At 39.5% G+C, this 25,337-nt stretch overlaps 1 protein-coding gene across 1 annotated transcript; it reads right to left on the bottom strand.

Moving 5' to 3' along the window:
• Nucleotides 1–2,737: 2,737 nt before the first annotated feature.
• nucks1.S (nuclear casein kinase and cyclin-dependent kinase substrate 1 S homeolog) lies at nucleotides 2,738–20,806 on the bottom strand. The gene is made up of 8 exons (XM_018249372.2): nucleotides 20,265–20,806; nucleotides 12,358–12,401; nucleotides 11,536–11,641; nucleotides 11,403–11,458; nucleotides 8,395–8,544; nucleotides 8,055–8,207; nucleotides 7,009–7,155; nucleotides 2,738–4,207 (listed from the first exon to the last, which is right to left on the bottom strand). The coding sequence occupies exons 1-8, from the start codon at nucleotides 20,279–20,281 to the stop codon at nucleotides 4,005–4,007; spliced, it is 876 nt and encodes a 291-aa protein (XP_018104861.1). The 5' UTR covers nucleotides 20,282–20,806; the 3' UTR covers nucleotides 2,738–4,004.
• Between the last annotated feature and the right edge of the window lie 4,531 nt (nucleotides 20,807–25,337).

The following is a 25,337-nucleotide window of genomic DNA, read 5'->3' on the forward strand; positions in this document are numbered from 1 at the left end:
TAAGTAAAAAAAACGGTGTATACATGTACGAACACTTCTAAAAGTTGCGCGACAGTGTGTATATGTGTGCACAAAAAAAAAAAAATCTTTACTAAAATGTAAGTGTATAAATGTATATTAAGCTGGCCATAGACGCAAAGATTTGTTCGTACAAAGCTTCGTTTTCGGGCCATGTATGGAGTGGCCGGAAATTTTTTGGGAGATGTCGATCGGTCGTTCAGTTGATCAGACAGGTTAGAAGATTTCGGTCAGCTGCCGATAATATCTCTGCATGTATTGCTGATCGGACAATATCAGTGGGAGACTGTCACTAGCTTTTGTCGGACATAACTTTCCTACGATTGCTGTCAGGGGCAGAACATCGGCTGATCTGTTCTTTTACTACTTCATTTGATCTGAATGGTTAGTGGCAGGTCGGGAGATGTCACTGAACGATCGTTCGTCCGTTATGAAGGTAAAGCTGCACGTCTATGGCCAGCTTAAGTGTGTATGCATGTGTAAATAAAGGCCACTTACCCTGGAGCAGGAGGGATGATCTGGTCTGCAGAATCATGCGTAGCACAAAGTGCGCTGGCAGCGCTTGGGGACAGAGGAAGTTGTGCATTGCAGCAGGCGCTGCGTCTGCTGCTTTGATTTTGGCCCTGCGACAATCATGTCCGAGGACAGACACGACAACCCCCTGGGAAAGGCCTATCAGTGCTTTCCACTCTCTGTAGAGGTGGCTGAAGCTGCCAATGCAGAGAAAACCACTCATCTGCACCAGAACATACATGATACATTCTTGGCACATAGAGCCCCTGCCATACGTGCTTGGCAGGCAAAGGGTTAAATTCAGTTTGCGTTTCCTGTGCTTTCCTGTGAGTGAATGCATTTAGACTGAATGCAGGGAAAACCAGCCGTGTAAGAGCCCTTAGGCTGATAAATAAATTCAGGATTATAATATGCATCCTTAACTTTTTTTAATCTTGACATGATGCTTACTTGCAAAAATTTAAAATAGAAAAAAAAATGCATAAATTTAAGTATGGGGTAGAAAGAAAATTCTAAGAATTTGCAATTTCTCTTTGTTTAAACAATTAATATTTGCTATAGGCATTAACCAGCGTCACACTTTTTGCGAAAGGGAGTAGCCAAACAAAATTTGGGGATCTGCATCACAATGACCTACATCCTTCTATATCTTAAGCTCACCATAAACGTTTAAGATTTTTCTCTCTCTCCTTAATGACCGATTTTAGTGCAAATTATAGTGAGGTTAGTGGGCACTGCATGATCATGCATCTAACGATCATCAGACATCAGTCAGAAAATTCATCGGGCAGGTTAGAAAGTTTTCATCGTTCACAGTGAACTCTATCCATTGTCCAAGTGTTTGCAGGGTCAAGCAGGCAGCTACCCAGTTTTTCGGCTTCAACTAGACAATATCATTGAGCCCATTTATCAAAGGTTGAATTCTGAACTCATGAATTTTTTTTCACAATTCGACTGTGAGGTTAAAAAAAAAATTTGAATGGCTAATATTTGATCAAATGGTTTCAACCGGAAAATTTGAATTGTATTCGATTCGTTTGAATAGAAATTTTCTCCTGAAAAACTTGATCAGGAAGGCTATTAACATCTCTAAATAGCTTAGCGGACCTCTGCAGGTTTTAAGTGGCGAATATTCGAATTAGGACTGTTTCCATGGTTGGTGTGATAAACATGATATTTGTGATAAATATCATGATAACCTATGATTAAGTGTTCATGACATGAAACCGCGTAAGGCTGTGGGACAAACTTTATTCTCTGAATTATTTGCCTGGTGGAAGTTTACCTTCATTGAGTGCCTGCTCCAAAAAGGACTGATAAATATCAGTCAAATTTACATTCGAATGGGGGGGATTAAAATTCAAATGTGTGAATTTTTAGACTCGAAAATTTGAATTGACTATTCAACCCTTGATAAAGCTACCCCTTAAAAAATAGTTTCAAAATAAGCTTGGTCTTAAGATTTCTAAAAGGTCTTTTTCTTTATCTGAACATCTATGGCCACCTTTATGCAATACTGAAGAACATAGTAATCAGGGTGCCCTTTATTATCCTGGTTATCTAGCCAATAGTCAATTTATTTGTAGTTCAATGACAAGTTAAACAGATAGAACTGATTGGGACCAAAAAAACCAATTTGTAGTACCCCATTATTGGAGAGTTTTTTAATGTCAAGCTGGTATTTAGTTTTAAGTCTTAATTGCATGTGAAACAGTTGAATAACTGTCACTAACATTTTAGTGTGTCATTGGGACAAAAGGTCCCAAATTTTATTAGCTTTTGATCAGTGAAATACCACATAACTTTTGCTTTTTTGGAACCGACAAAAAAAAAATCCACCTGTCCAATCAATTGGGGGGGGGGGGGTTTAGGTTTTGCCAAGTAAATTGGCATCACTGCAATTATACATACCGGTACATTGTTAACCAAGCTTCATTTAATCACAACTATTAAAAAAACTCACTGACAGCTCATGCTTAAAGGAACAGTAAAGTTACCAAATTTTATTCTTTTATGGAATAAAATCCATAACACTCAGACACATACTAGTTTAATAAAAATGATATACCAATCCTTTACTTTAAAATAAAAAGGTAAAACTGAAAATTCTTCTGTAAAAAGGTACAACTTTTAAAGCAGCCTTCAGTATTTTCTTCTTTTGCAAGAGAACAGGCAACATTTATGTTAAAAAAAAACCAAAACAACATTTTAAAGGTTTGAAATATTTATCACATCTGTAAATAATTCTAATGTGGCAGTCACTTTTAACCATTACTGTTCCTTTAAGTTACTCACCAAAAATGTTCCTTTAAGTTATCCCCCCCAACATTGCTACTTTTAATCACAAACATTACCAAACAGCTTCAGGCTAAAGGCAAACAGAGACAGGTTTTCCGCTGTCATTTCAGCTGGCAGAGAAATGCCTGAAACTTGCCAGCCACAAACTATAATGTAAAGCCACGCAACACTGCCGAATACACGCATTAGGAACATTTTTGCCTGTACCAGCAGTGTCAGTCTGTTTCCTTTAAAGGCAATGGTAAGTGGTATGGGAGGTTGAGACCATCAAACAAAATAAGACAAAATATTTATAAAAAAAAAAAACAAAAAAAAAAAAAAAGTGTAGCTGACATTGCCCAACTGATGCTTAACAGTAATAACCATAAAGAATACAGTATCAAATCTTACATTACTGCCACCAAACGAATGAAGAATGCAGCAGAGCATGGGCCACAGCTAAAAAGAAAAAATACATTGGACCATACAATATTTTGCTGGGATATTTGAGATTTGGCTAGTTGCAAAAGAGGGATTAAACATAAGGATATATAAAATACATACCATACAGAATCGATTAAACGCATTAAAGCAAAAGCTGCTACACTTAGAAATAAAACATTAAAATTATGAACCATTAGTCATGGAATTAGCTACTTTGCAAGTAAACTGGTGCATAGTAAATTAAGACACCAAAGACAGTAGGGGAGAAGGAAAAAAAAAAAAACAAACAGTTGCGGAGGGTCCAATGAATACAAGAGGCAATTTCATTTTTTGTTTACCAAAAAAAAAAAAAAAGTCATTTTACAAAAAGAAAAAAAAAAAATATATATAAGCCAAATAAAAAGTATTTCACAACCCCCCCCCTCCAAACACTTCTCAGCAATGCAATTTATTAAAAATGTGCATGGCTTTATTTCAGACAGGTAATGGAAACAACAATCAATCCCAAAGATGACAAAATGTTTCACCTTTTGCTGGTTAAAATTATATTTAAAAAAAGAAACCGCAAGGAACTCTTAAAACAAAAATGAAAGACAGCATTGGAGGTGCACGAGTCAAGCAGTAGCCCAAGTCATGATCTTTACCCAACCGTTTTATTTTCTTTTTTAACTTGTATTTTTTTTTTTTTTAATAAAATTTCCCCAACAATCACCCTCACCCCAAGTCCCCCCCCCACCACACCCTGAAAGGTGCTAGTCCTCTGTGGACTGAGCTTCATCATCAGACACATCATCTCCAGATTTTTCCTGTGGTGGACTGGTAGACTTCTTCTCTGGTGGCGGTGTCACTGGATCTTCATCCTCCTCTTCTGCTTTGGAAGATGGAGATTTCTCTTTAGGAGCCTTAGAAGCAGCAGGACGACTTTTTCCTTTGGCTTTTACTGGACTGGGTGTTACTGCAATAACGAGGCAGGTTAAAGAGAGCATTAGAGAGATTATAAGACCTCCTTATAGATTTATACATAGTTATATAACTACTTAGGAACCTCTTCTCCAGGATAAACCCCAACTTGACCAATCTTACTTTATAAGATGTTCCATATCTTACCAGCTTAATACCCAGTTTGAGCACTGGAGACCAAAACTGCACGGCATTATTTTAGATGGGGACTTAATGCTTTGTGAAGAGGAATAATGACCCCCATCTCCCACAAATCTAGGTAATTTAATACAGTTTATATACCCTGTTTGCCCTTGCAGCTGCTGCAGGGCCAGGTTTTCCTCTGAGGGCACCAGAAGGCCAGTGTCCTACCACCACGGCCCCCCTCCTACTATTAAATTGTGCCCAATACATAACCCCATGGGAACCCTCTAAGTGGAGAATGTACCAATCCCAATCCCACTCCTGCACACTAACTTTTATCCATTTTTTGATCAATGCACAAACTTTACTAAGACCAACAGATCTTGGCATAAAAAGCAGTCATTTACATCTAAACAACCCCACTAAATATCCCTTTGCCATTTAATGAGAGGTTAAGAAAAAAACCCAGGCATTTCCTGCATTCAGAATGTATTGCTATTGGTCTGCACAGGAAATTGTGATTATCCTCACACACAGATAAATATAAGTAGAAACTAACTGGACAATGCACAATATTTAATGAAGACCAACCAAAAAGTTTGTTAATTTCTTTTGGGTTTTTAGGAAATGCGTTTACTATTCTAAAATTTCTTACTAAAAACAAACCTTTAGGTGTTTGTTCCTCTCTCTTCTGGCTAAAGCTTTACTTCTGCAGTAAGGAATCTAGCTCTAGTAACAAAATATTTAGCAGGAGCTGTGCAGCTTATGTTTTTCATCTTGCCAACAGTTTTCTGGGCTGAAATAACGCAACTATTAAAAGGTATGGCATCTGTTATACAGAATGCTTGGGGTCTTTTTGTCATACCATGCCTTATGACCACTAAGCACACGTTAAATTGCCTTAGCGGAAAAAAAAAAAAAAAAGCCATATTTCAGAGCTATACAAATGTTTTCACAACATAACCCTGTGTTGTCCACATGCAACACAATGATTTTTTGCACACAGATAAGAGATGCACAGAATACAGATTTAATTGCTACCTTTTACGAGACTATTTGCCTCTAAACTCGACTGGTCTACCAGCCAGTGATTAACAGTAGCCCCACATACCCATCTGACCAATGCCATTGATTCATTCAATAGTACTGAAACATTTAACAGTATAAACTTTTGTAAGGTACTCAAGAGTACTTTTTAAAATGATTTTCTCCATTGAAGATGTAACAGCAAATTTTTCCGGCACACTGGATACAGCAGCTAGTTAATATACAGTCAGTATGCAACACTCAAATGCTTGCGGGGAAGAGGTTTGACTATAAAATACCCAAGTGCCCAAGGTTAAAAGAACAGTAACACCAAAAAATTAAAGTGCTTTAAAGTAAAGAAAATATCATGCAGTGTTGCCCTGCACTGGTAAAACTGATCTGTTTGCTTCAGAAACACTACTATAGCTCATATAAACAAGCTGCTGAGTAGCAATGGTGGAAATTGAAAAAAGGCTATATGGCACAGGATAAATAATGAATAACAGATAACATTATGTTCTACAGAGCTTATCTGCTTTGTAACTTGTCTTTTCTCCTTTTAATGGCTGCCCCCATTGCTACACAGCAGCTTATTTATATAAACAATAGTAGTGTTTCTGAAGCAAACACACCAGTTGTACCAGTGCAGGGCAACATTGCATTATTTTTTTATTACTTTAAAACAATTTAATTTTTTTATGTTACTGGTCCTTTAAAGAACTTGAAGAAAATCAAAGGCTTACCCTGTAACCCGCACCTGTAGTGTTGTCTGAAATCTATTATTTGAATTCTAAATATATAAAACCTGACCAACTTTTAGTTTGCCCAGGAACAATAACTCATAGAAACGAATAAGAGGTTTGGTTTAAGCAGGTAAATTCTACCTGCAGATTGTTTTTTACAGGTTATTGCTCATGGGAAAACTTTTATTACATAAACCCCAAAAAGTCAGCACAAAAACATGGAGAAAAGTGGATTGATGTATTGGAAAAAAAAAAAAGAGGGGGAGGAAAGAGATGGACGTGCAATCACAAAGGGTCCTTTAAATTTGTCTGCAACACAACACTAAGGGGCCGATTCACAAAGGGTCGAATATCGAGGGTTAATTAACCCTTGATATTCAAATGGGAATTAAAATCCTTCGACTTCGAATATCGAAGTCGAAGGATTTTAGCACAAATAGTGCGATCGAACGATCGAAGGATTATTCCTTCGATCGAACGATAAAATCCTTCAAATCGAACGATTCGAAGGATTTTAATCCAACGATCGAAGGAATATCCTTTGATCAAAAAAAACTTAGGAAAGCCTATGGGGACTTTCCCCATAGGCTAACATTGAGTTCGGTAGCTTTTAGATGGCGAACTAGGGGGTCGAAGTTTTTTTCTTAAAGAGACAGTACATCGACTATCGAATGGTCGAATAGTCGAACGATTTTTAGTTTGAAACCTTCGTTTAGAAGTCGAAGTCGTAGTCGAAGGTCGTAGTAGCCCATTCAATGGTCGAAGTAGCCCAAAAAACACTTTGAAATTCGAAGTTTTTTTACTTTGAATCCTTCACTCGAAGTTAGTGAATCGGCCCCTTATTTTATAGAATATAGATATCCTATAAGAAGTCCCCCAATACTCCCTTTATAACCTCATTTACCTGTAGCTTTTAGTCTGGGCTTAGGTACTCTCTTTTCTTTCCTTTCTGGTTTAGATTTTTTAACAATCTTTTTCTTCTTCTTGGATCGGCCATAATCACTGTCATCGTCATCTTCAACCATGAAATCATCATCACTGCCAGAATCCTCTAAAATTCGAAGAAAAGAAAAAAAGTTTTGAAACACAACCATGGCATCTAAAGAAGAAAGCCAGATTGAAGAGTTTTTTTTCCAAGGATTGGAAAAGTAAACATTGGTCAGACTCAATGCCAACACCTTTATATGAAATCCATGGATGACCTAGTGCGGGAGGGTATGACATATAGGTACTGTATAGTCGCCTTTACTAAGAAATATGCCCTTCATGGTTGTGATAATATCTTTAGAGCATTCTGCAGTTTACATAGTCAAGAGCACAGCAGTATATACCTTTCAAAATCTACATGCTTTAAAGGCAACGACACGAGACGTTTGGTCACCTGCAATTAATCGCACTGGCTAAAATGCAAATCACCAGTGGGGAAACCCACGCACAACGAAAACGTTTCCCAAAGTTTCCTTGCAAGGAAACTATGGGCAACTTCGGAAAGTACAGACACACCTATGACTAAGCGCCGGAGGGTGCGAAACGCGTAAGGTGGGATATGGGGGGTATGTATGTACCAGCTATAATTCTTTTAAAATGTACTTCAATAAATTAATATTTTTTACTTGAAGAAAGCTTTGGGACTTATATCATTTTTTGATATAAATTTTTCTACAACTTCGGAAAGTAGCCATGCCTCTTCTGTTTCCCCACCAGTGATCTATCTGCATAGTAGCCAGTGGGAATGAAACAAGGAATATTTTGTCTGCAGTAGCCAAGATGAATTGCTAAAATGTCCCTTTTGTCATTGTCCTTAATGTCACATGCAGCAGTTTTTCTAGCAGTAAAATAATGACTTTGGCCTCCCACAGCTCTAACAAGCTGCATGAAATAAAATTTGCAGTATAGCGGCTCTTTAAAAATCATGCCAGTACTATTTCCACAATATTTTGGTGGACTCACTTTCCAAAAACTGTGCTTCATCCTCCTCCTCCTGCTCTTCATCCTCACTGCCTCCATCTCCTATTAACATCTCCCTTTGTTTAGAAGCTGCTTTTGAAGCTGCTTGTCTCTGCTGTCTGACATTTTTACGTTGCTTTTCATCATCACTGTCACCTGGAGGAAGCAAACAAACACTAAACAGGGTTTCTGTACATTTCAGTTATTTGCTACAAAAAAAAAAACCCCCAACAAAACTATAAAACAAAACCACCCCCTAAAATAAAGTTGGACCAAACTTCAAATGCTGTCATATAGGCACACAATATAAGCAAATTTTCAGTTTAATCATGTTGTTGCTTACCTTGGGAAGATCTCTTCCTTTGTTTTGAGGCAGCTCTCTTCTTGTCAGGGGTAGGTTTTTTGCCTTTTTTACTCCGCTTTGGACTTTCATAGTCACTATCTGCCTTTCCATCTCCCTCTGCCAAATCACCTTCACTGCCAAAATCTTCCTCTAGAAAAGGGAGAAAAAAAACCCCATTTCATTTGAAGAGACAAAGTAATAGAAAACAAAGTCATTGACCAAAGCAAGATTTGAATTAACATACATATATTATGGTAATATATAAAGGTGAATGTGCCATTTTTTCGACAGGTTTCGCAAGATGCTCAGACTCCAATGAGTGAAAAATTGTCGTGTGTCAAAAAATTGTCACCTATAGACCATTGCATTTGCCAAATTTCTTGCGGTTTCGTGAATTTTTGGCAAAGGGGGTCAGATTCACCTATCACTAATAGTGACGAAGAGCAATGTTTTGAATGTGGCTGTTTTAAACCGGAAGTAGCAGTGGTAACACTATGCTGAAGAAGGTGGCCTTGCTTACAGTACCCTTGCTATCAAAACAGCATCTAGGTATAAGTATTTTATTGCCATAGACACCATTAGATCAGATTTCAACTTTGTAAATTCTACGGAGGCTGCTCCAAGGCATGGTGCCTTAATATTGGGGTATGAGAAGAATGCCAGAAAACTGGCTTTCAGTATATGTGGAGCCTTTGATACAATGCAGTTTTCTAAAATATCAAATATTAAACTGTGGAATAAAGATAGCATCCCTTTAAATTGACTGCATATAGTGAACACTTCAATCTACCAGAAAATATATGTTGCATCAAACCAGAGCCTGGCAGTCAGAACTGCAATGCTAAAAGACATTAACACCGGAAATAAAGATACAATTTAATTTAGTCTGTTTTTATAAACATAATGAATCTATTCTACAAAAAGAGTATTTTAGTTGAGGAGGTAACCCTTTCATTTGTTTGCAAAGCGAAAGGAATGTGGAGAAAAAGGCACAGGATTGCTTCCATAAACAAAGTGTGAAATAGGACCACCAGGACAGTTTAGCAGGTCAGGACCAACACCGCATCAAAAAGAATTTTCACTTAACGTGTAGGGGATCACTCTGCTTGTATATGTTCTGCTGGTATAAGTTTCTCCACAAGGAATAACCCTAGAATCTAATGTCGATGACACGGTTTTAACAGATCAGCAGCTGATCAGATCCAAACTAGAAATTAAGTTTGCTCTTATTGGGACTCATAATTGCAGGGTTTTCAGATTAGCATATGTAGAGGCAGAAAAGTCAATTCACGAGAAATGGGTTTTGCTTGTGGAGATAATTTGAACTGCAAAGCAGAAGGAATTCTGCACACACAAAAAAAAAAAAAAGCACTCTCCAAACTTTTATTTAAAGCATAAAAATAGGTGCCTGTGTAAAGTTGTCCACTCGCTTGAATAGTAATGGTTAAAGTTACAGCACCATCCAAGGATTTAGTTTAAAAAGCCTTCTGTTATCTTAAAGCTCACATCTCTGGCAACGAAACATTTTTTCAACTTGAAAAAAGGCCGCTTCTGGGCCTGAAACATCGCAGGAACATTTTTCAAGCTTGAAACATTTTTCATGGGTAAAAAAAGTTGGGAAACCCTGCCCTAGAGGTTGAAGATATACAACGAAGTTTTAAAGCAAGCCAGGGCAGTACCAGCGACAGGAGAGTGTTTGTAGGGCAGACAAAAGTACCATAGGAAGTGCACCACATACCTGCCAACTGATGCAGTATGTCACAGGCAGAGAAACTTAAAACATAACTCATTTCTCTTAAAAAGCAGGGAAAACAATACCCTGGGTCTAATACACATATAAGGTGAGTGGTGACAACACTTAACACCACAAAAATTAGGCAAGTCACAAATAGAAAAATGCCAAAACCACACTATGTCCCATTTGCACACTGCGTGCGGGTTAAGGTGGCCATACACGGATAGATCCGCTCGTTTGGCGATGTCGCCAAACGAGCGGATCTCCCTCCGATATGCCCACCTTGAGGTGGGCAATATCGGGCTGATCCGATCGTGGGCCCTAGGGCCCAACGATCGGATCCTAGCGTTCGCCAAACGGGCGGTCGGATCGCGGGACTGCATCAACTAACAGATGCGGCCGCGATCCGACGGGATTTTTAATCCCATCCGATCGAGATCTGGCCGACTTTCGGCCAGATCTCGATCGGGGAAGCCCGTCGGGGGCCCCCATACACGGGCCAATAAGCTGCCGACACGGTCTGTCGGCAGCTTTTATCGGCCCGTGTATGGCCACCTTTACTCACCCAACCTGCCGACCAATCACTATGTATTATGAGGTAGAAGCCTCAATAGGCACCAGACACTATTGAGAGCCAAATGTAGAAGGGTAATGGCCCCCCTGGAGATTTGCCTGGCGACTAATCGCCTCTTCTTTGGGGCTACTAATCTTCCTGAACTGGTTCCCCATGTCTTCCGTCAGCTTTAATGAAAAACGCCTGCGCTAATGCACTTGCAGCACTTCGATTTCCGAAGTTTCCTCATGAGTAAACTTCGGGCGACTTCAGAAACCAAAGCGATGCGAGTGCATTGTCGCAGGCATTTTTTTCATTAGAGCCGGCGGAAGACATGGGGAAGCAGTTCGGGGAAATTAGTCATCCCAAAGAAGAGGTGATTAGTCGCCAGGCCACTAAATCTCCCCGAATCTCCAGGTGTGCCCTTACCCTAAAGCAGTACTTTCCTTTTATCAGAGAATTTAATCACCTTGCACCTGCCTTTGATAAAGCTCCAGTGTGAGGTATAAAATGTGCATCAGTGCTGGGTATTTTTAACAAAATGTGCATGCAAGGTGAGCTTTTAAATTACCTGATAGAAAGATACTTTTGCAAAGAAAAAAAAAAAAAAAAAAGGGGGGGGGTTTTAATAACTGGTATTTACAGTTTCTTTACAACTAACAACCACCCTTCAACATATGCCACTGTCCTATGTTTAAAAGTGTGCTACCAGAATAATACCTGCAGAATCTCCTTCCTTTTTGGGTTTGTTTGTATCCTTTTCCTCAGACTCCTCACTGCAGAAAGACAGTGACATTAGTATCATTTAAGACTACCATCTTGAAAATAACCACAAAAGAAACAATAATCCAACCTGTCTTCTTGTGAATTTCTCCCAGACCTCCTTTTTTCCTTTACTTCTCTAGAAGATGTACGTGCTTTCTTTGAAGGTGGAGCAGATCCTCTTCCATAGTCTTCATCTTAATTTGGAAACGCAAAAAAATTTACAACCGATATATAATCTTAAGGGGGAAAAAACTTTTTTTCGAAAGCAAGAGGCTATGGAAAAGGGTCTTTACAGACAGATTGCTCTAGTTTGTTAATGCAGACATGCATACAGTGACGCTCTATACATATAGTACTTAAAGGGGTTGTTCACCTTTGAGTTAACTTTTAGTATGATGTCGAGGGTGATATTCTGAGAAAATTTGCAATTGGTTTTAATTTTTTATTAATTAAGGTTTTGGTTTTCATTTTTTATCAGTTAAGGTTTTTGAGTTATTTTGCTTTTTATTCAGATCTTCAATTTGCATTATAAACAATCTGGTAGCTAGGGTCCAAATTACCCTAGCAACCATTCATTGATTTAAATAAGAGACTGAAATATGCATAGGAGAGGCCTGAATAAAAAGGGGAATAATAAAATGTAGCAATAACAATTTGTAGCTTTACAGAGCATTTGCTTTTTAGATGGGGTCAGTGATGCCCATTTGAAAGCTGGAAAGAGTCAAAAAAAAAAAAAAAAAAAAAGGTAAATAATTATAAAGCTATAAGAATAAATAATGAAAAAATTTCTTAGAATTGGCCATTCTATTACAAGTTTACCTAAAGGTGAACCACCCCTTTAAGACATTCACCAAAGACATTTAGGGGAAAAATGTACATGTACATTTTCACTTTAATGTATTCCACCTACCATCTGAATCCTGATACTGAGCGTAATCCACGACTTTTCTGTTCCTACATAGAAGATATGTTTTCAGTAGTAGAACAGACAATTAAAATAATCAACATGTTTGTAAAACCCATAACCAAAATTAAACTGGTGAAATTATCACTTATGTTACATAGTATTTATGTTTGGCATTGAATTTCATGCAAATTAAAACAGGCAGTATACTCTTTATTAATAGGGATGGGCAAATTTTTTCGCTTCGTTTCGCCGAAAAAATTACGCCCATAGACTCCTATGGCAGCGTGCGTCCAAAAAAAAAAAAAGACGCGCGTCAAAACAGTTTCGCCGCGCGACAAATTTTTTTTGACGCCCATAGACTTTAATGGGCGTCTGCGACATTTCACCAGCGGGGAATTTTTGGCGAAGCGAAACGGGTCAAATTCGCCCATCCCTGTTTATTAAGCCAGTTGACCTGTTACTTAGCCTAAGTGATGGTAAGGGCTCACTTTGAATGTGATACTGGACCATTAAAACAAAGTTTTGTAAGAATTTAAATATAATGGACAGTTAACCTGGTTTTTTTGCTTTAGAACACGAACAAACATCCTCTACTAAATCTGCACGCATTACAGGCATGGGATCGGTTATCCGGAAACCAGTTATCCAGAAAGCTCCAAATTACGGAAAGACTGTCTCCCGTAGACTACCTTTTATCCAAAATTTTAAAAATGATTTCCTTTTTCTCTCTAATAATAAAAGAGTACCTTGTATTTGATCCAAACTAAGATATAATTAACCCTTATTGGAAGCAAAACCTGTCTATTGGGGTTATTTCATGTATACATGATTTTCTAGTACACAAGGTATGAAGATCCAAAACCCCAGGTCCCGAGTATTCTGGATAACAGGTCGCATAACTGTACTAGTTTCCTGGTGTCTTCATCTGAAGTAATTCATGCCATCACATTATGTAGAGATTAGTGATGTGCGGATTCGGCTCTTGCACAAAATCTTCCGGTCGGACTACAGGCACCTAAATTTATAGTGACCCTTTTGTGACGTCAATGTGGGGCGGGCAGGGAGGGGGCAGGTTAGGGTCTGGTGCGGGTAGAGAATTCTTGACCCTGTCCTGTTTCCACAAACATTGAGCAACTAAATGCACAGAGAGACTGCATATACAAAAAACTGACTTCTGCTGCACGGAGCATATGGAGTGATTTTTTTTTTTTCAATGGTAAACTATACCCCCAAAAAATATAGGTCTCTAAAAACATATTAATAAAACCCTGCTTCATGTAAATAAACCATATATAATCATATACTTTAGTAGTATGTGCCATTGGGTAATACTAAATAGAAAATCGGCATTTTAAGAAATACGGCCGCCCCCGGGACACTACGATTCACAGTGCACACAAACCAACCATGCAGGTTAGGTTGCATGAGAAAAACCAACGGACAACATTTTGTCTATCGCTTCCACACTTATTCCCGTTACAGTTAGAGCTGCAGTATTGCTGGTCTCTGAGGGAGCACAGGGAATATCTTAAATGGGGCTCAAAAGAAAAGAAGTAAAATATATTTAAATATATATTGCAATTTGGTAAGATTCTTTAATATGCCACTTAATATGATGTCAACTATCTTGGGGGTACAATTTTCCTTTAGCCTATGCATAAAGAGAGAATACCTGTGTAATGTACGGTTATTCAAACATATCCTATATAATAAAGTTCAAGTGTCTCTGCTTCCAGTCCGTGTCCGTGGGATTGCGCTACTGCGCATGTGCCCCACGTACCGTCTCCTAGCGACGTAGACAAGCAGATGAACACATTGACGCACCCTCACCTAGATTCAGTGAAGGTGTCTGGTGGATTCCTGGAGAGGCTGGGGCCGGGCAGCGTCATGGTGTGCGAGTGTGACAGCTGGGTACAACAAGCGCCGACATCAGGAGGATTTGCTGAACTTGAGCAGCAGCCACAGACCAGCGAGGCACCTGCGTGTGACGCACCAATCTACTCCTCTTCCGGCTCCCTCTCTGCAGACTGAGGAAGTCGCAGGCAGGGCTTCCTTTCCACCTCTGGCCGTTTCCACTTTACGGGGGTGCGAAATGTAAGTGGATCGGCCAGGGGAGGGACCCAGCACCAAGTACTTATTTAATAAATAAATAAAGGCAACCATGGGCCCCCAAAATAAGTGTGCCCTGGGCAGCTGCCTACTCATTAAACGGCCCTGCCCCTGCAGCCAGCACCCCTCTCTGAAAGAAGCATCAGTAGTTTGATCAGTAGAAAAGCTCTGTCGTTGTTTCACAGTAGCTGCTCTCCTTCTTCAGCTCCCCCTCCCCTTTCACTAACCATCCTATATAATAAAGTTCAAGTGTCTCTGCGTCCAATCCCTGTGTCCGTGGGATTGCACTACTGCGCATGTGCCCCACGGACCGTCTCCTAGCGACGTAGATAGATGTGCAACGGACTACATATGTTCTAGAGCCCGTTAATTTAACGGGCTTAATGTCTAGTTTTATATAAACAGTTTTAAAGGAAAAGCTTACAGTAAGTACTGAGCATTGTTTGTATAGTTTGCACTGCCAAATGGCTTGGCCTGACACTCTCCAAAAGAACATTAACTGCGCCTTACTTCTCTAGGTTAGATATAGATTTAATAATTGTTTGGAGTCAAGCTGCCTTCTATGTCCACAAAGACTTTTTCAGTTAGCTAATGTTCCTGTTTACCATAAATCCTTTATAACAGAAAACCATGCTCTAAAAGGCATACATGCGGCTTTTTAGGGATGGGACACACTGGGCGATTTGGGGAGATTTAGTCGCCTGGCGACTAATCGCCGCGACTTTCCACGACCAATCTTCCCCGAATGCCTCCCCTCGCTCTGCACCTGGCTAAAATGAAAAAATCGCCTGCGCTAATCAAACGCGGCGATTCGTTTTCCGAAGTCGCCAGAAGTTTCCTCGTGAGGCAACTTCGGAAAACGAATCGCCGTGTGTGATTAGCGCCGGCGACTTTTCATTTTATCCAGGTGCAGAGTGAGGGGAGGCATTCGGGGAGAAAAGTCGCTGTGATTAGTCGCCAGGCGACTAAATCTCCCCAAATCGCCCAGTGTGTCCCTACCCTTAGAAAGCTATGCTTCCTAGTTCAAGTAGCCAATAACTTGGAGGATTTCTCTGTATATGGTTGCATGTATCTTAGGTTTCCAACAGGCCTATTTAAAACCACGACATGTAAGATACCCCATTATATCCGCCACTGACATTTCTCAGGAAATGTCACTGGATACAGATATCAGGAATGGTCAGGTTGCTTTGGATCATAAAAACTACCAAAACAATAATTTTGGGGCATGTATTTTTGCACCATTCCATTTCTTTTGCAATCTGTAACAACTATTGAAATTTTATTTCAGCATTATCAAAATGTACTGACAAAAAGCTACTTGTGATGATTGTAAATTCAAAAAGCCATTTCTAAGTTTTTTTGTATAAGAACAAAATTCTAATAAACTCCAATGCACGTGAAACATTTTAACGTTTAATGTGTAAAAGGAATGTTGCATACCCATCCATTTTGACGTGAGCTCAATGAAGAGAGCTTGTAACAAATATACCTTTGAGTATAGTTTTAATTAAGACAATATCTGTTGTCACTTGTACTAAACACATTCCAATCACTGTCACTAACCAACCTCTGTTTTTGGTTAGTCACTCTTTGAGGGGAAGGTGGTAGTAAAATATTACCCGTATACAGTGCTGGTCCTTAACTCAAAGCCCAACTAGACTATAGCTTAGGGAAGGGGTTGTTTGCAGAGGTCATTACTCCAACCCGGCAATCTTCAGTATACCAGAAAGGGATAGGGCACACAGGTGCAAAGCTATAAAAAGGAAAGACTGGAAGCAGGGCATAAAGTTGTGGACAGTGTGGATGCATGGTACTGTGCTTCCCGCACATCACTACTACGGAGCCCAATGCCTGGGTTTTAATAAAGGCAGCTGTTAAATTGATACAATAGTTGCTAACATTCCACAGATACAACTGAGAAATGTATCGACTAAATGTAGCAAATTTTAACAGTTCAGAAGCTGCACCTGGATTATTAAACCGTCAGACTGAAACCCCAGACACAGGAACATTAAAGGGGTTGTAAATTTAAAGGAACAGTTCAGTGTAAAAATATAAACTGCCTAAATAGGCTGTGCAAAATAAAAGGTTTCTAACTTAGTAAGCCAAATGTAATCTATAAATGTTGCATTGAACCGATGTACAACATAATAGCCAAAAGACTACATTCTCCTTCTCAGCTCTCTAACTTCCAGTTAGGTAGTGACTTTAAGGGTAAGGGCACGATGGCAGATTCGGGGCGATTGTCGCCCCGAAGAAGAGATTTGTTGCCGGGGCGACTAATCTTCCCGAACTGCCTTCCCGCCGGCTAGAATGAAAATTCAACATCGGGATGGCACTCGAGACACTTCATTTTCCAAAGTCGCTTGTGAAGAAACTTGCGGCCGTTTGGGGAGATTGTCGTCCCAAAGAGTAGATTTGTCACCGGGGTGACTAATCTCCCCAAATCTGCTAGTGTGCCCTTACCCTCAAGGAGCAGTAACACCAACAAATGAATGTGTATTAAATTGATTAAAATGCACTGTTGGCTTGCACTGGTAAAACTGGTTTGCTTCCTTCAGCAACTCGAATATAGTTTATTTAAACAAGCTGCAGCCATTCAAAGCTGAAGAAGAGAAAAGGCACAGGATACACAGCTGATAACAAATAAGACCTGTAGTATACAATGCAGTTCTACATAGCTTATCTGGTATCTACAATTTGCTTCAATGGCTGCCCATGGCGGCTACACAGCAGCTTGTTTATATAAACTATAATACACAAAAGCTATGAATATCTTGTAAATTACACCTTATAAACAGTGAGTTCTGATGTCATCAGTTATAATCTGTGAGTACTGTTGTCATTTCTGTCACATGACTCACTGAAAGTTACCTCGGAGTTCCATGACCTGTATAAAAACCCTCAGCCTTATGTTTTTATATGGTCATGAAACTCCTCGGTAACTTATAATATCCTCATATTTTACAAGAGGGGATACTTCATTCACTACATAATGGTCTTTCTGAAAGCGAACACCCCAGTTTTACCAGTGTAGGGCAACAATACATTTATTAATTACACGTTCGTTTTTTTGACGTTACTGTTCAGTGACTTTGCATCATTGGCATGAAGTTCAGATTCAAAGGCAAACCATTATTACCCATGTGCCCCCCCCCTGAAGTCACCAATTGGTTACCGCTTGATAGCCAATCAGTGGAAACAGAGAACTGCAAAGCAGAAGTTGGGTTCTGGCTATTATGTTAAAGGAGAAATCAACCTGTGGGGAAAAACCCTGTACCCCCCCTCCCCTGGGAAATGCCCCGTACTCCATACTTGCCACAGATTCTTCCAGCGAAGTTCCACGCGTCTCATCTTCCGGCTCCTCTGTAAGCTGACCGAGAGATCGTCAATTTCCGTGTAATTAGGCGTATGCACAGTTGTCGCAATCCGGCAAATTGCTCCAACTGTACATGCTCAGAAATACCGATCTTTCAATCAGCTTACAGAGGAGAGGAGAGGGAAGATGGACGCATGGAACTTTGCTGGAAGAATCTGCGCTGAGGGGTTAAGTGGGGCATCTCCCTGGGGGGGGGGGGGGTAGTTGGGTAGTTAGCCTGGGGGGGGGGTATGTTTTTTTCCCCCCAAAGGCTGATTTCTCCTTTAAGACATCCAGTCACTGCAGGCTTTAGATTACATTTTTACTAACAATATTGAAAACTTTTATTTTGCACAGCCCATTTACCCAGTTTTTATTTTTATACTAAACATCCTTTAAAGGGTTGTGTTTTTTTGTGTATTTGGTTTGTTATTTTGCCTCCTTCCAGCCTTCAAATTGGGGTCTTTAAGGGATGGCTTGGGTGATTTCAACAAGCATAACACAAATGGCTAATATATGTATAGTTTAAATGTAATTAAATTACATATAAACTATACATATATTCCTACATACTGTAAATCATTTAGCATGTTGCTATTAGGTTTTCTACTGGCCAAATAGATTTTTAGCAACTAAGAAGAATTTCACTGGCACTGACACGGTTCATTCAAGCAGGTACAAGCCCTTGCCGAGTTTATTTTGCGAAGGTGCAAAGTTTCGGGGTAAACCCCGAAACGTTGCACCTTCGCAAAATAAACTCAGCAAGGGCTTGTACCTGCTTGAGTGAACCTTCGAGTGCCAGTGAAATTCTTAGTTGCGAAAATTGAGGTTGCCGAGGCCTCCTTCCCTGTGCACCAGGTTGTCTTTTCCTGGAGAGCCAGGGTGTGCAAGCGTGGTAACTTTGTACTATTCCTCAAGTAGATTTTTAGAGCAGACATGTTAAAGGGGTGGTTCACCTTTGAGTTAAATTTTAGTATGTAATAGAATGCCTCATTCTAAGCAACTTTAATTGGTCTTCATAATTTATTTCGTATAGTTTAGGCATTTGCCTTCTCTGTCTGAATCTTTGCAGCTTTCAAGTGGGGTCACTGACCCCACCTAAACTTAAGTGTTCTGTAAGGCTGTACATTTATGGTTATTGATACTCTATTACTCATCTTTCTATTCAGGCCCTCTCCTATTCCAGTCTTTCATTTAAATCAATGAATGGTTACTAGGGTAATTTGAACCCCAGCAACCAGATTAATGAAACCGAGACGCTGAATCAAAAGCTAAATAACAAAAACACAAATAAAAAAATGGAAATTGTGTCAAAATACCACTCTCATACTAACAGTTAACTCAAATGTGAACCACCTCTTTAAAGGTATACAAAATGAACTATGGGAAGCATAAACTTATTTGCAAAACGGCTACATTAACATAAACAACTAGGCTAGAGTGGAAGGTAATCACTGGTCTTTTTATTCATATTGTTTCCAGATCAACAGCAGACGTCACAGTAACACAGCTGAAGGTAAACGTGACAACTCACTAACCCAATACAAAGCGAAAACCAGAAAATGGATATATTTCGCGACTCCCTTTGTTCACACAACTAAACACAATGAGTAGCAGTCGACGTTTAGACACCCGTGCGCTTCCCCCGAAACAAGCCCCGCCCCTTATTGCCGTGTATGTATGATGTAGTGCGCGGAGGCGTCTCGAGTAACGCGCAACATTTTCGTACGCGAATTAATATCACCGTATGGCAAGTTTTTACGTTGCACAAGGATCTTTTATTTCCGTATGCGCATTTGTCTCCGGCAGTACCACTAGCTGCACGGCCACAGCAATCACACACGCATGGAGTTCCGTCTCCTCCCCCTTTTAAATGGCTCCTCACATTACACGCTCTTCATTTGCGCTAACTTCACGCCAATATTACGCCTGACATACCGCTGAATGCCGGAGCCTCTCGATGTATCCCGTGTCCCCTATAGGCCGCATGTAACCGTGGAAAAAGACTTCTGTCCCGTCACACGATCATTCCTCACAGACACGTCCCCCGACAGTCTCATTTTACGTTCACGAAGAGCCATAAATGTATTTCAAGTCGCCGAACGTGCATGACTAGGGCACATTAAAGCGTTTAAAACCTAATAAAGGATTTTATTTTCTTTCAAAACGAAAAGGCGCAACCCCCAGTCATTGTTTCTATGAAAAACATCTACATTTGCTCAATATAACCTACAGCCATCCGCCAAGCACAACTAAAAATCCCAGAGCATCGAGCAGACGAGGCCTGGCAGACATGAATAGCAAAAGCAGCTGCTGATGGACAGCAATGGCCTGTGCTCTCACTAAACACAGACACCTCTCAGATTTGCCAAGAGCAAGGACACTATCTCTTTAGGACTAGCAGCGGCTCTCGGCCTACAGCACCTAAAGACACACTCACCTGACCGGCCTGGACATCGCTCCTGCAGATTCCGAGTGAGGAGAAACAAGAATCGGAAGAAGGGGGAAGAGCGGCTTCCTTTGTACGAGACCCCCCGCGATGACCGCTTTATGGAGGGCGGGGGTGACGGATAGAGGAGGGGGGTGAGCGACGAGCCCGAATCGGATAATGTTACTTTTCACAAAAGATCCTGGGAAATAAATACTAATTTGAGGGGGATGTGAAATTTAAAAAAAAAAAAAAAATGAAATACGTTCTTTAGGACAGCTCCGAATGATGGCCGTCAGTAGGAGTAAAAGAGGCGGGAAAACGGGAGAGAGGCGGGGCTCACACCCGAAGTTGGCGTTACTACTATGGCGGCCTCTTAGTTCAATTTTTTTTAACGCAGCGATCTTTTTTTCGCGTTTCCTTTCTTCGATTACCAACACCTGAATTGATTTTAACTCCAATGCAGTCCCTACTACACTTAGCTTTCCCCCCTCCCCAACCGCCGCCTCAAGTCCCTGAGCCAAGGCTGCAGCCTACCCCACTGGTCACCCAACTAGATTGTCCATTGGATAGTTCAGGCCACCCGCTTTACCAATTGGCCGTTTCAAATCATCATGGTGCCTAACTATTGGCCGAATTGCGAATAGTAGGTGGCGCAGCATCAGGAGGCGGAGAATCATGTATGGTTGAGAACTTAAAGGCCCTAGAGAGAAAAGAGAAGATGGAGTCGGCGCCAATGAGTCACAAGTCGTAGATTCGATACACATGGATGTTGTGTTCTTAACTGTAGCTGAAAACCATTGTTTGAGGCGTTGAGAAAATGTGCAGGCTTTTTTTTTTTTATCAAATACAGCTGACTTGTTTGTTTTCTTCAGAGCGAGTCAGGCGTGCAGCTGCAGATTCGCCACTAGAGACTCACCATGTTTCTCACACGGATCATGTATTATGGCATTGTGAGATAAAGCCTTAGACAAGTTAACTTTCAAATAAGCAGGCTTAGATTTGCATATAAAATAAAAAAAAGTAGTGAATAAAGTACCCCCTCTTGTAAATTATAAGGATATTAGAAGTTACTGAGCCGTTTCATGACCATAGTTTTTTGTACTGGTCATGGAACTCCGAGGTAACTTCTAATATCCTCATATTTTGTAACAGGGGGTACTTTATTTATTATAATACACACATTTCAGTGCGTCATGTGACAGAAATGACATCAGAACTCACCGTTTATACGGATATCATTTACAAGCTATTCATAGCTTTTGTGTATTATATGTTTATATGTGTCAAATTATTGTTCACGTTTGTTGCACTTTAGTGGGACTTTTTGTCTTTCTAGGAAAATCAACTTACATGCAATCTAGGGTTGCCTCCTGTCTGGTTTAGACCCGTACTGTTCAGTTTTTCTAAGGCCTGTTCGGGTCTCGACTTTCTGTTCAGTTTTCAGCCTTGTGAAATCCGAACAATAATCTGGCCAATAAATGAAAACCAATTAAATACCAAGATAATCACCTTGACATGCCTTAGTTGTTATCAAGTGCAGTCCATTTCTTGTTATTACAGAAACAGAAATAAGCAAATCAATCAATAATGAGAAATAGTTTTTTTGCTGTACTTCAAAGCTTTCTGGATGATGGATTTCCGTATAATAAATCCCATGCCTGTAGTTAAAGGATTGGTCTTTACTCATGGGGCAGAAGAGATAGAGATTGGGTGTCCAGCCGTGTGGTTTTCAAATGTACTTTTCAGTGTGAAAGGGCTGTCCGTTCAAAACTGTCCCATTTAAAACATTGCGAAAACTGAACAGTAGTGCAATCATATTTATTTAAATATATACATTTTATTCAAGTTAATATACTGCCTGCAGTTTAACTATGGTAAATAGTCCAAAAAACTCCAAAACAACAAGTTCACCCATAAATCATAGCTTTGGAGAGTACACACTGACAAATCCAAAGTGGATCAATATGTCTTTCTATTCCAAACAACCAAATTAGAAATGCTTGCCAAAGCTGATGATTTTTCTGAAATTTTTGAAAATTGCATCAAAGATTGCACTTTAAATTTTTTCTGATATGTCTTTAGGTGATAATTAGGGTTGCCTCCTAGCTGGTAAGAACATTGTTCCATGCCAATGTTATTAATAGGGGAAAAAAAGATATAAATACATACCTCCCAACTGTCCCTTTTTCGGAGGGACAGTCCCTCTTTTGACAGCTCAACCCGCAGTCCCTCATTTGTACTGGAAAGTCCCTATTTTCTCTGCACTGAACAGCTGCTTTTAGCAGAGAGCCCAGAACAGCTAACAGGTGCAAATAAGATACTTTGTAACAATTTTGAGACACAAAAACATAGTTTAGATAAGGAGAAATATATACAAACTTTCATAACCTGCCAAATTTTGTAAAACAAACATGGTAATTAGGGGGTGTGGCCACATAAAGGGGTGTGGTCAAAAAAATTGCTGCGCTATGTGCGGAAAAAAATTTTTTTGTCCCTCTTTTAACTTCCAAAATGTTGGGAGGTATGTAAATATGAGGGTGTGCGCTGCAAAAATCTCCCCCTGCCCTGCCACCCGCTATAAAACTTATCGCACCCTGGAAGTTATGGCACTGAAAAGGTGGCAATCCTAGTGCTATGGTAAAATATCACATGGATGAATTCCAGAGATCCTCTGAACGGTTTGATACCCAATATGGATATGATTACCAGTAACCTTTGTTTATGGACACCAAAATAAAAACGGTTGACAATTTGGCTACATCAATAGATGCCAACTGCCTCAATTTTATGATTTGGAAGAGACCCTAAAAGTAAGCTGACCCCAGGAAACCATATATTTTAGAAATGTACAATAAATAATTTCGCTACTCCAAACTACAAAATGCTAAATGTATACATTTTTTTTTTATAAAATATCTGAAATTTGTCTCAAAGCTTGTAATTTGCAGAATCCTCTTTCTTCCTTAGGTACAAGGACAAAACAACACAAAGATGAATGTCAGGGAATATTTAATACCCAACATGCATATAGAGAGACTCCCCAAATGAAAACATTGCATACCACTAAAAATTAGTAATAAAGATTAATTCAGAGTGCAGTAAAGTCCCAAAAACATCTAATAATACAGTAAAAGATCAATAGTTAAAATCCCACTCCCACTAGTCTTGCTGTGTGATTAAAGGGGTTCACCTTTCAGTTAACATTCAGTACGTCACATAATGACCTATTCTTATCTTTTTAATTGGTCTTCATTTTTTTATTTTTTTGAACTGAAGTTTTATTCAGCTTTTAATCGTACATAACAGTATACACCTTATTATAAAGGGTATGAAGAGGTGGGGATAGAAGGGAGGGGAGGGAGATTTTAGGGGGGAAGAAGGGGGATGGGAACCATTTTCTATAGTTTAATTACAGGCAATATGTCTTTCTACTCCAAACAACCAAATTAGAAAAGCTTGCCAAAGCTGATGATTTTTATGAAATTTTTGAAAATTGCACCAAAGATTGCACTTGAAGTTTTTTCCAATATGTCTTTAGGTGCCAAGTAGGGTTGCCTCCTGGCTGGTAAAAACATTGCTCAATGTCAATGTTTTAATAGAGAAAAAAAAGATATAAATATGAGGGTGTGCGCAGTCCCCAGGTTACGTACGAGATAGGTATTTTTTTTATTAAAGGAAATCTTACAAATTTACAAGCACATGTTTACATTATCATTCCATAAAGAAAATCAAATAGAAAACATTATTTTGCAAAGACAAATTAACAAACCTCCAAAGTTTTACATTAGTTTTTGCAACAAATTTTTACATTTTTAACAAAGAAAATCTAATGTAAAATAACTAATTGTTCTCTCTACTGAACCTTCCGAACCAAGGGATTTTTTTTACATCTCATTTGCCACAGATAAAATCTAATTATAGCAAGCACAATATAAATAGTTCCTTTATCATGATGCTCACTCCTTTTACAAATACCGTATATAATCGAGTATAAGCCGAGTTTTTCAGCCCCCAAAAAAACTCTACCTCGGCTTATACTCGGGTCAAGCGCAAAAACAGTCGCCGGCGTCTAAGAATAGTCTCCAAGAATAGTCGCCGGCACCCAAGAATGGTCGTCTGCGTCCAAAAACGAGACACCGGCACCTCCAATGGGAGCAGAAACCCTAAATTTTTTGATTGAAACTTACCAGAAGCTGCTGCATTTCTCACCCTAGGCTTATACTCGGCTTATACTCGAGTCAATAAGCTTTCCCAGTTTTTGGAGGTAAGATTAGGTACCTCGGCTTATACTCGGGACGGCTTATACTCGAGTATATACGGTACCATATGTAATTTCTTGAAACGTTACTTTGCATAAGAACTTTATATCCAAGATTATTCCTAATTGTTTTAACAAGCACTGTGTCAGTGGACAAGATATTAAAAAATGTACTTGCGTTTCCCCAGTCTTACATCTCCATAGACATTCCCTTTCAGCGACACTAAGATGTTTCATATTTCCTCTTACAAACAATTTTCCCTGAAAGGAGAGCAAAGAATTATCTATAAATTTGGGTGGTAATCTTTTGCTGTTGAGAACTTCAAACTTGTCTCTTTCACCTCACTTGGGCAGTCCTTCAAAGCTAAAGGTGTAATGAAATAGGACCCCACCACTTTTATGTATATTTCTTTCCTGGGGACCATGCTGAGCTCATCCACTGCAATAAACCCTTTCGAAATAGGTTAAATGCCATGATTTCCATATTTGAACCTTTGTTAAACCAACATTCAATTTATCTTCCCAATTTTCTTTGGCATTATCATGCCTTCCAAATTTAACACCCAAAAGTTTTATCTGTGTAGAGGCCACAGAAAATTCCATAGGTGTAAAGGAAGGTACCTCTTGCAGAACCCAAAAGGCTTGTGACTTTTCTTGATTAATCTGGGAACCTGAGGCCTAAGGGTAACATTTAAAGCAATGAGACACAATGTCAAGTTCTTTAGAACCTGATACCACAATTGTCACATCATCTGCATGTGCAACTAACTTGAGTGACCGACATTGGGGGATACTGACTCCCTCTCCTGTAGGCTTCTCAAGAA

This window comes from Xenopus laevis, chromosome 2S (assembly GCF_017654675.1).
Source record: "Xenopus laevis strain J_2021 chromosome 2S, Xenopus_laevis_v10.1, whole genome shotgun sequence".
Classification (NCBI taxonomy): domain Eukaryota; kingdom Metazoa; phylum Chordata; class Amphibia; order Anura; family Pipidae; genus Xenopus; species Xenopus laevis.

Coding starts and splice junctions, on each gene's coding strand:
- nucks1.S (XM_018249372.2), bottom strand. Junction 11,459..11,535: donor AGAAATTCACAAGAAGACAG/GTTGGATTATTG, acceptor GTCTTTCTGCAG/TGAGGAGTCTGAGGAAAAGG. Junction 7,156..8,054: donor TGAAGCACAGTTTTTGGAAA/GTGAGTCCACCA, acceptor TTCGAATTTTAG/AGGATTCTGGCAGTGATGAT.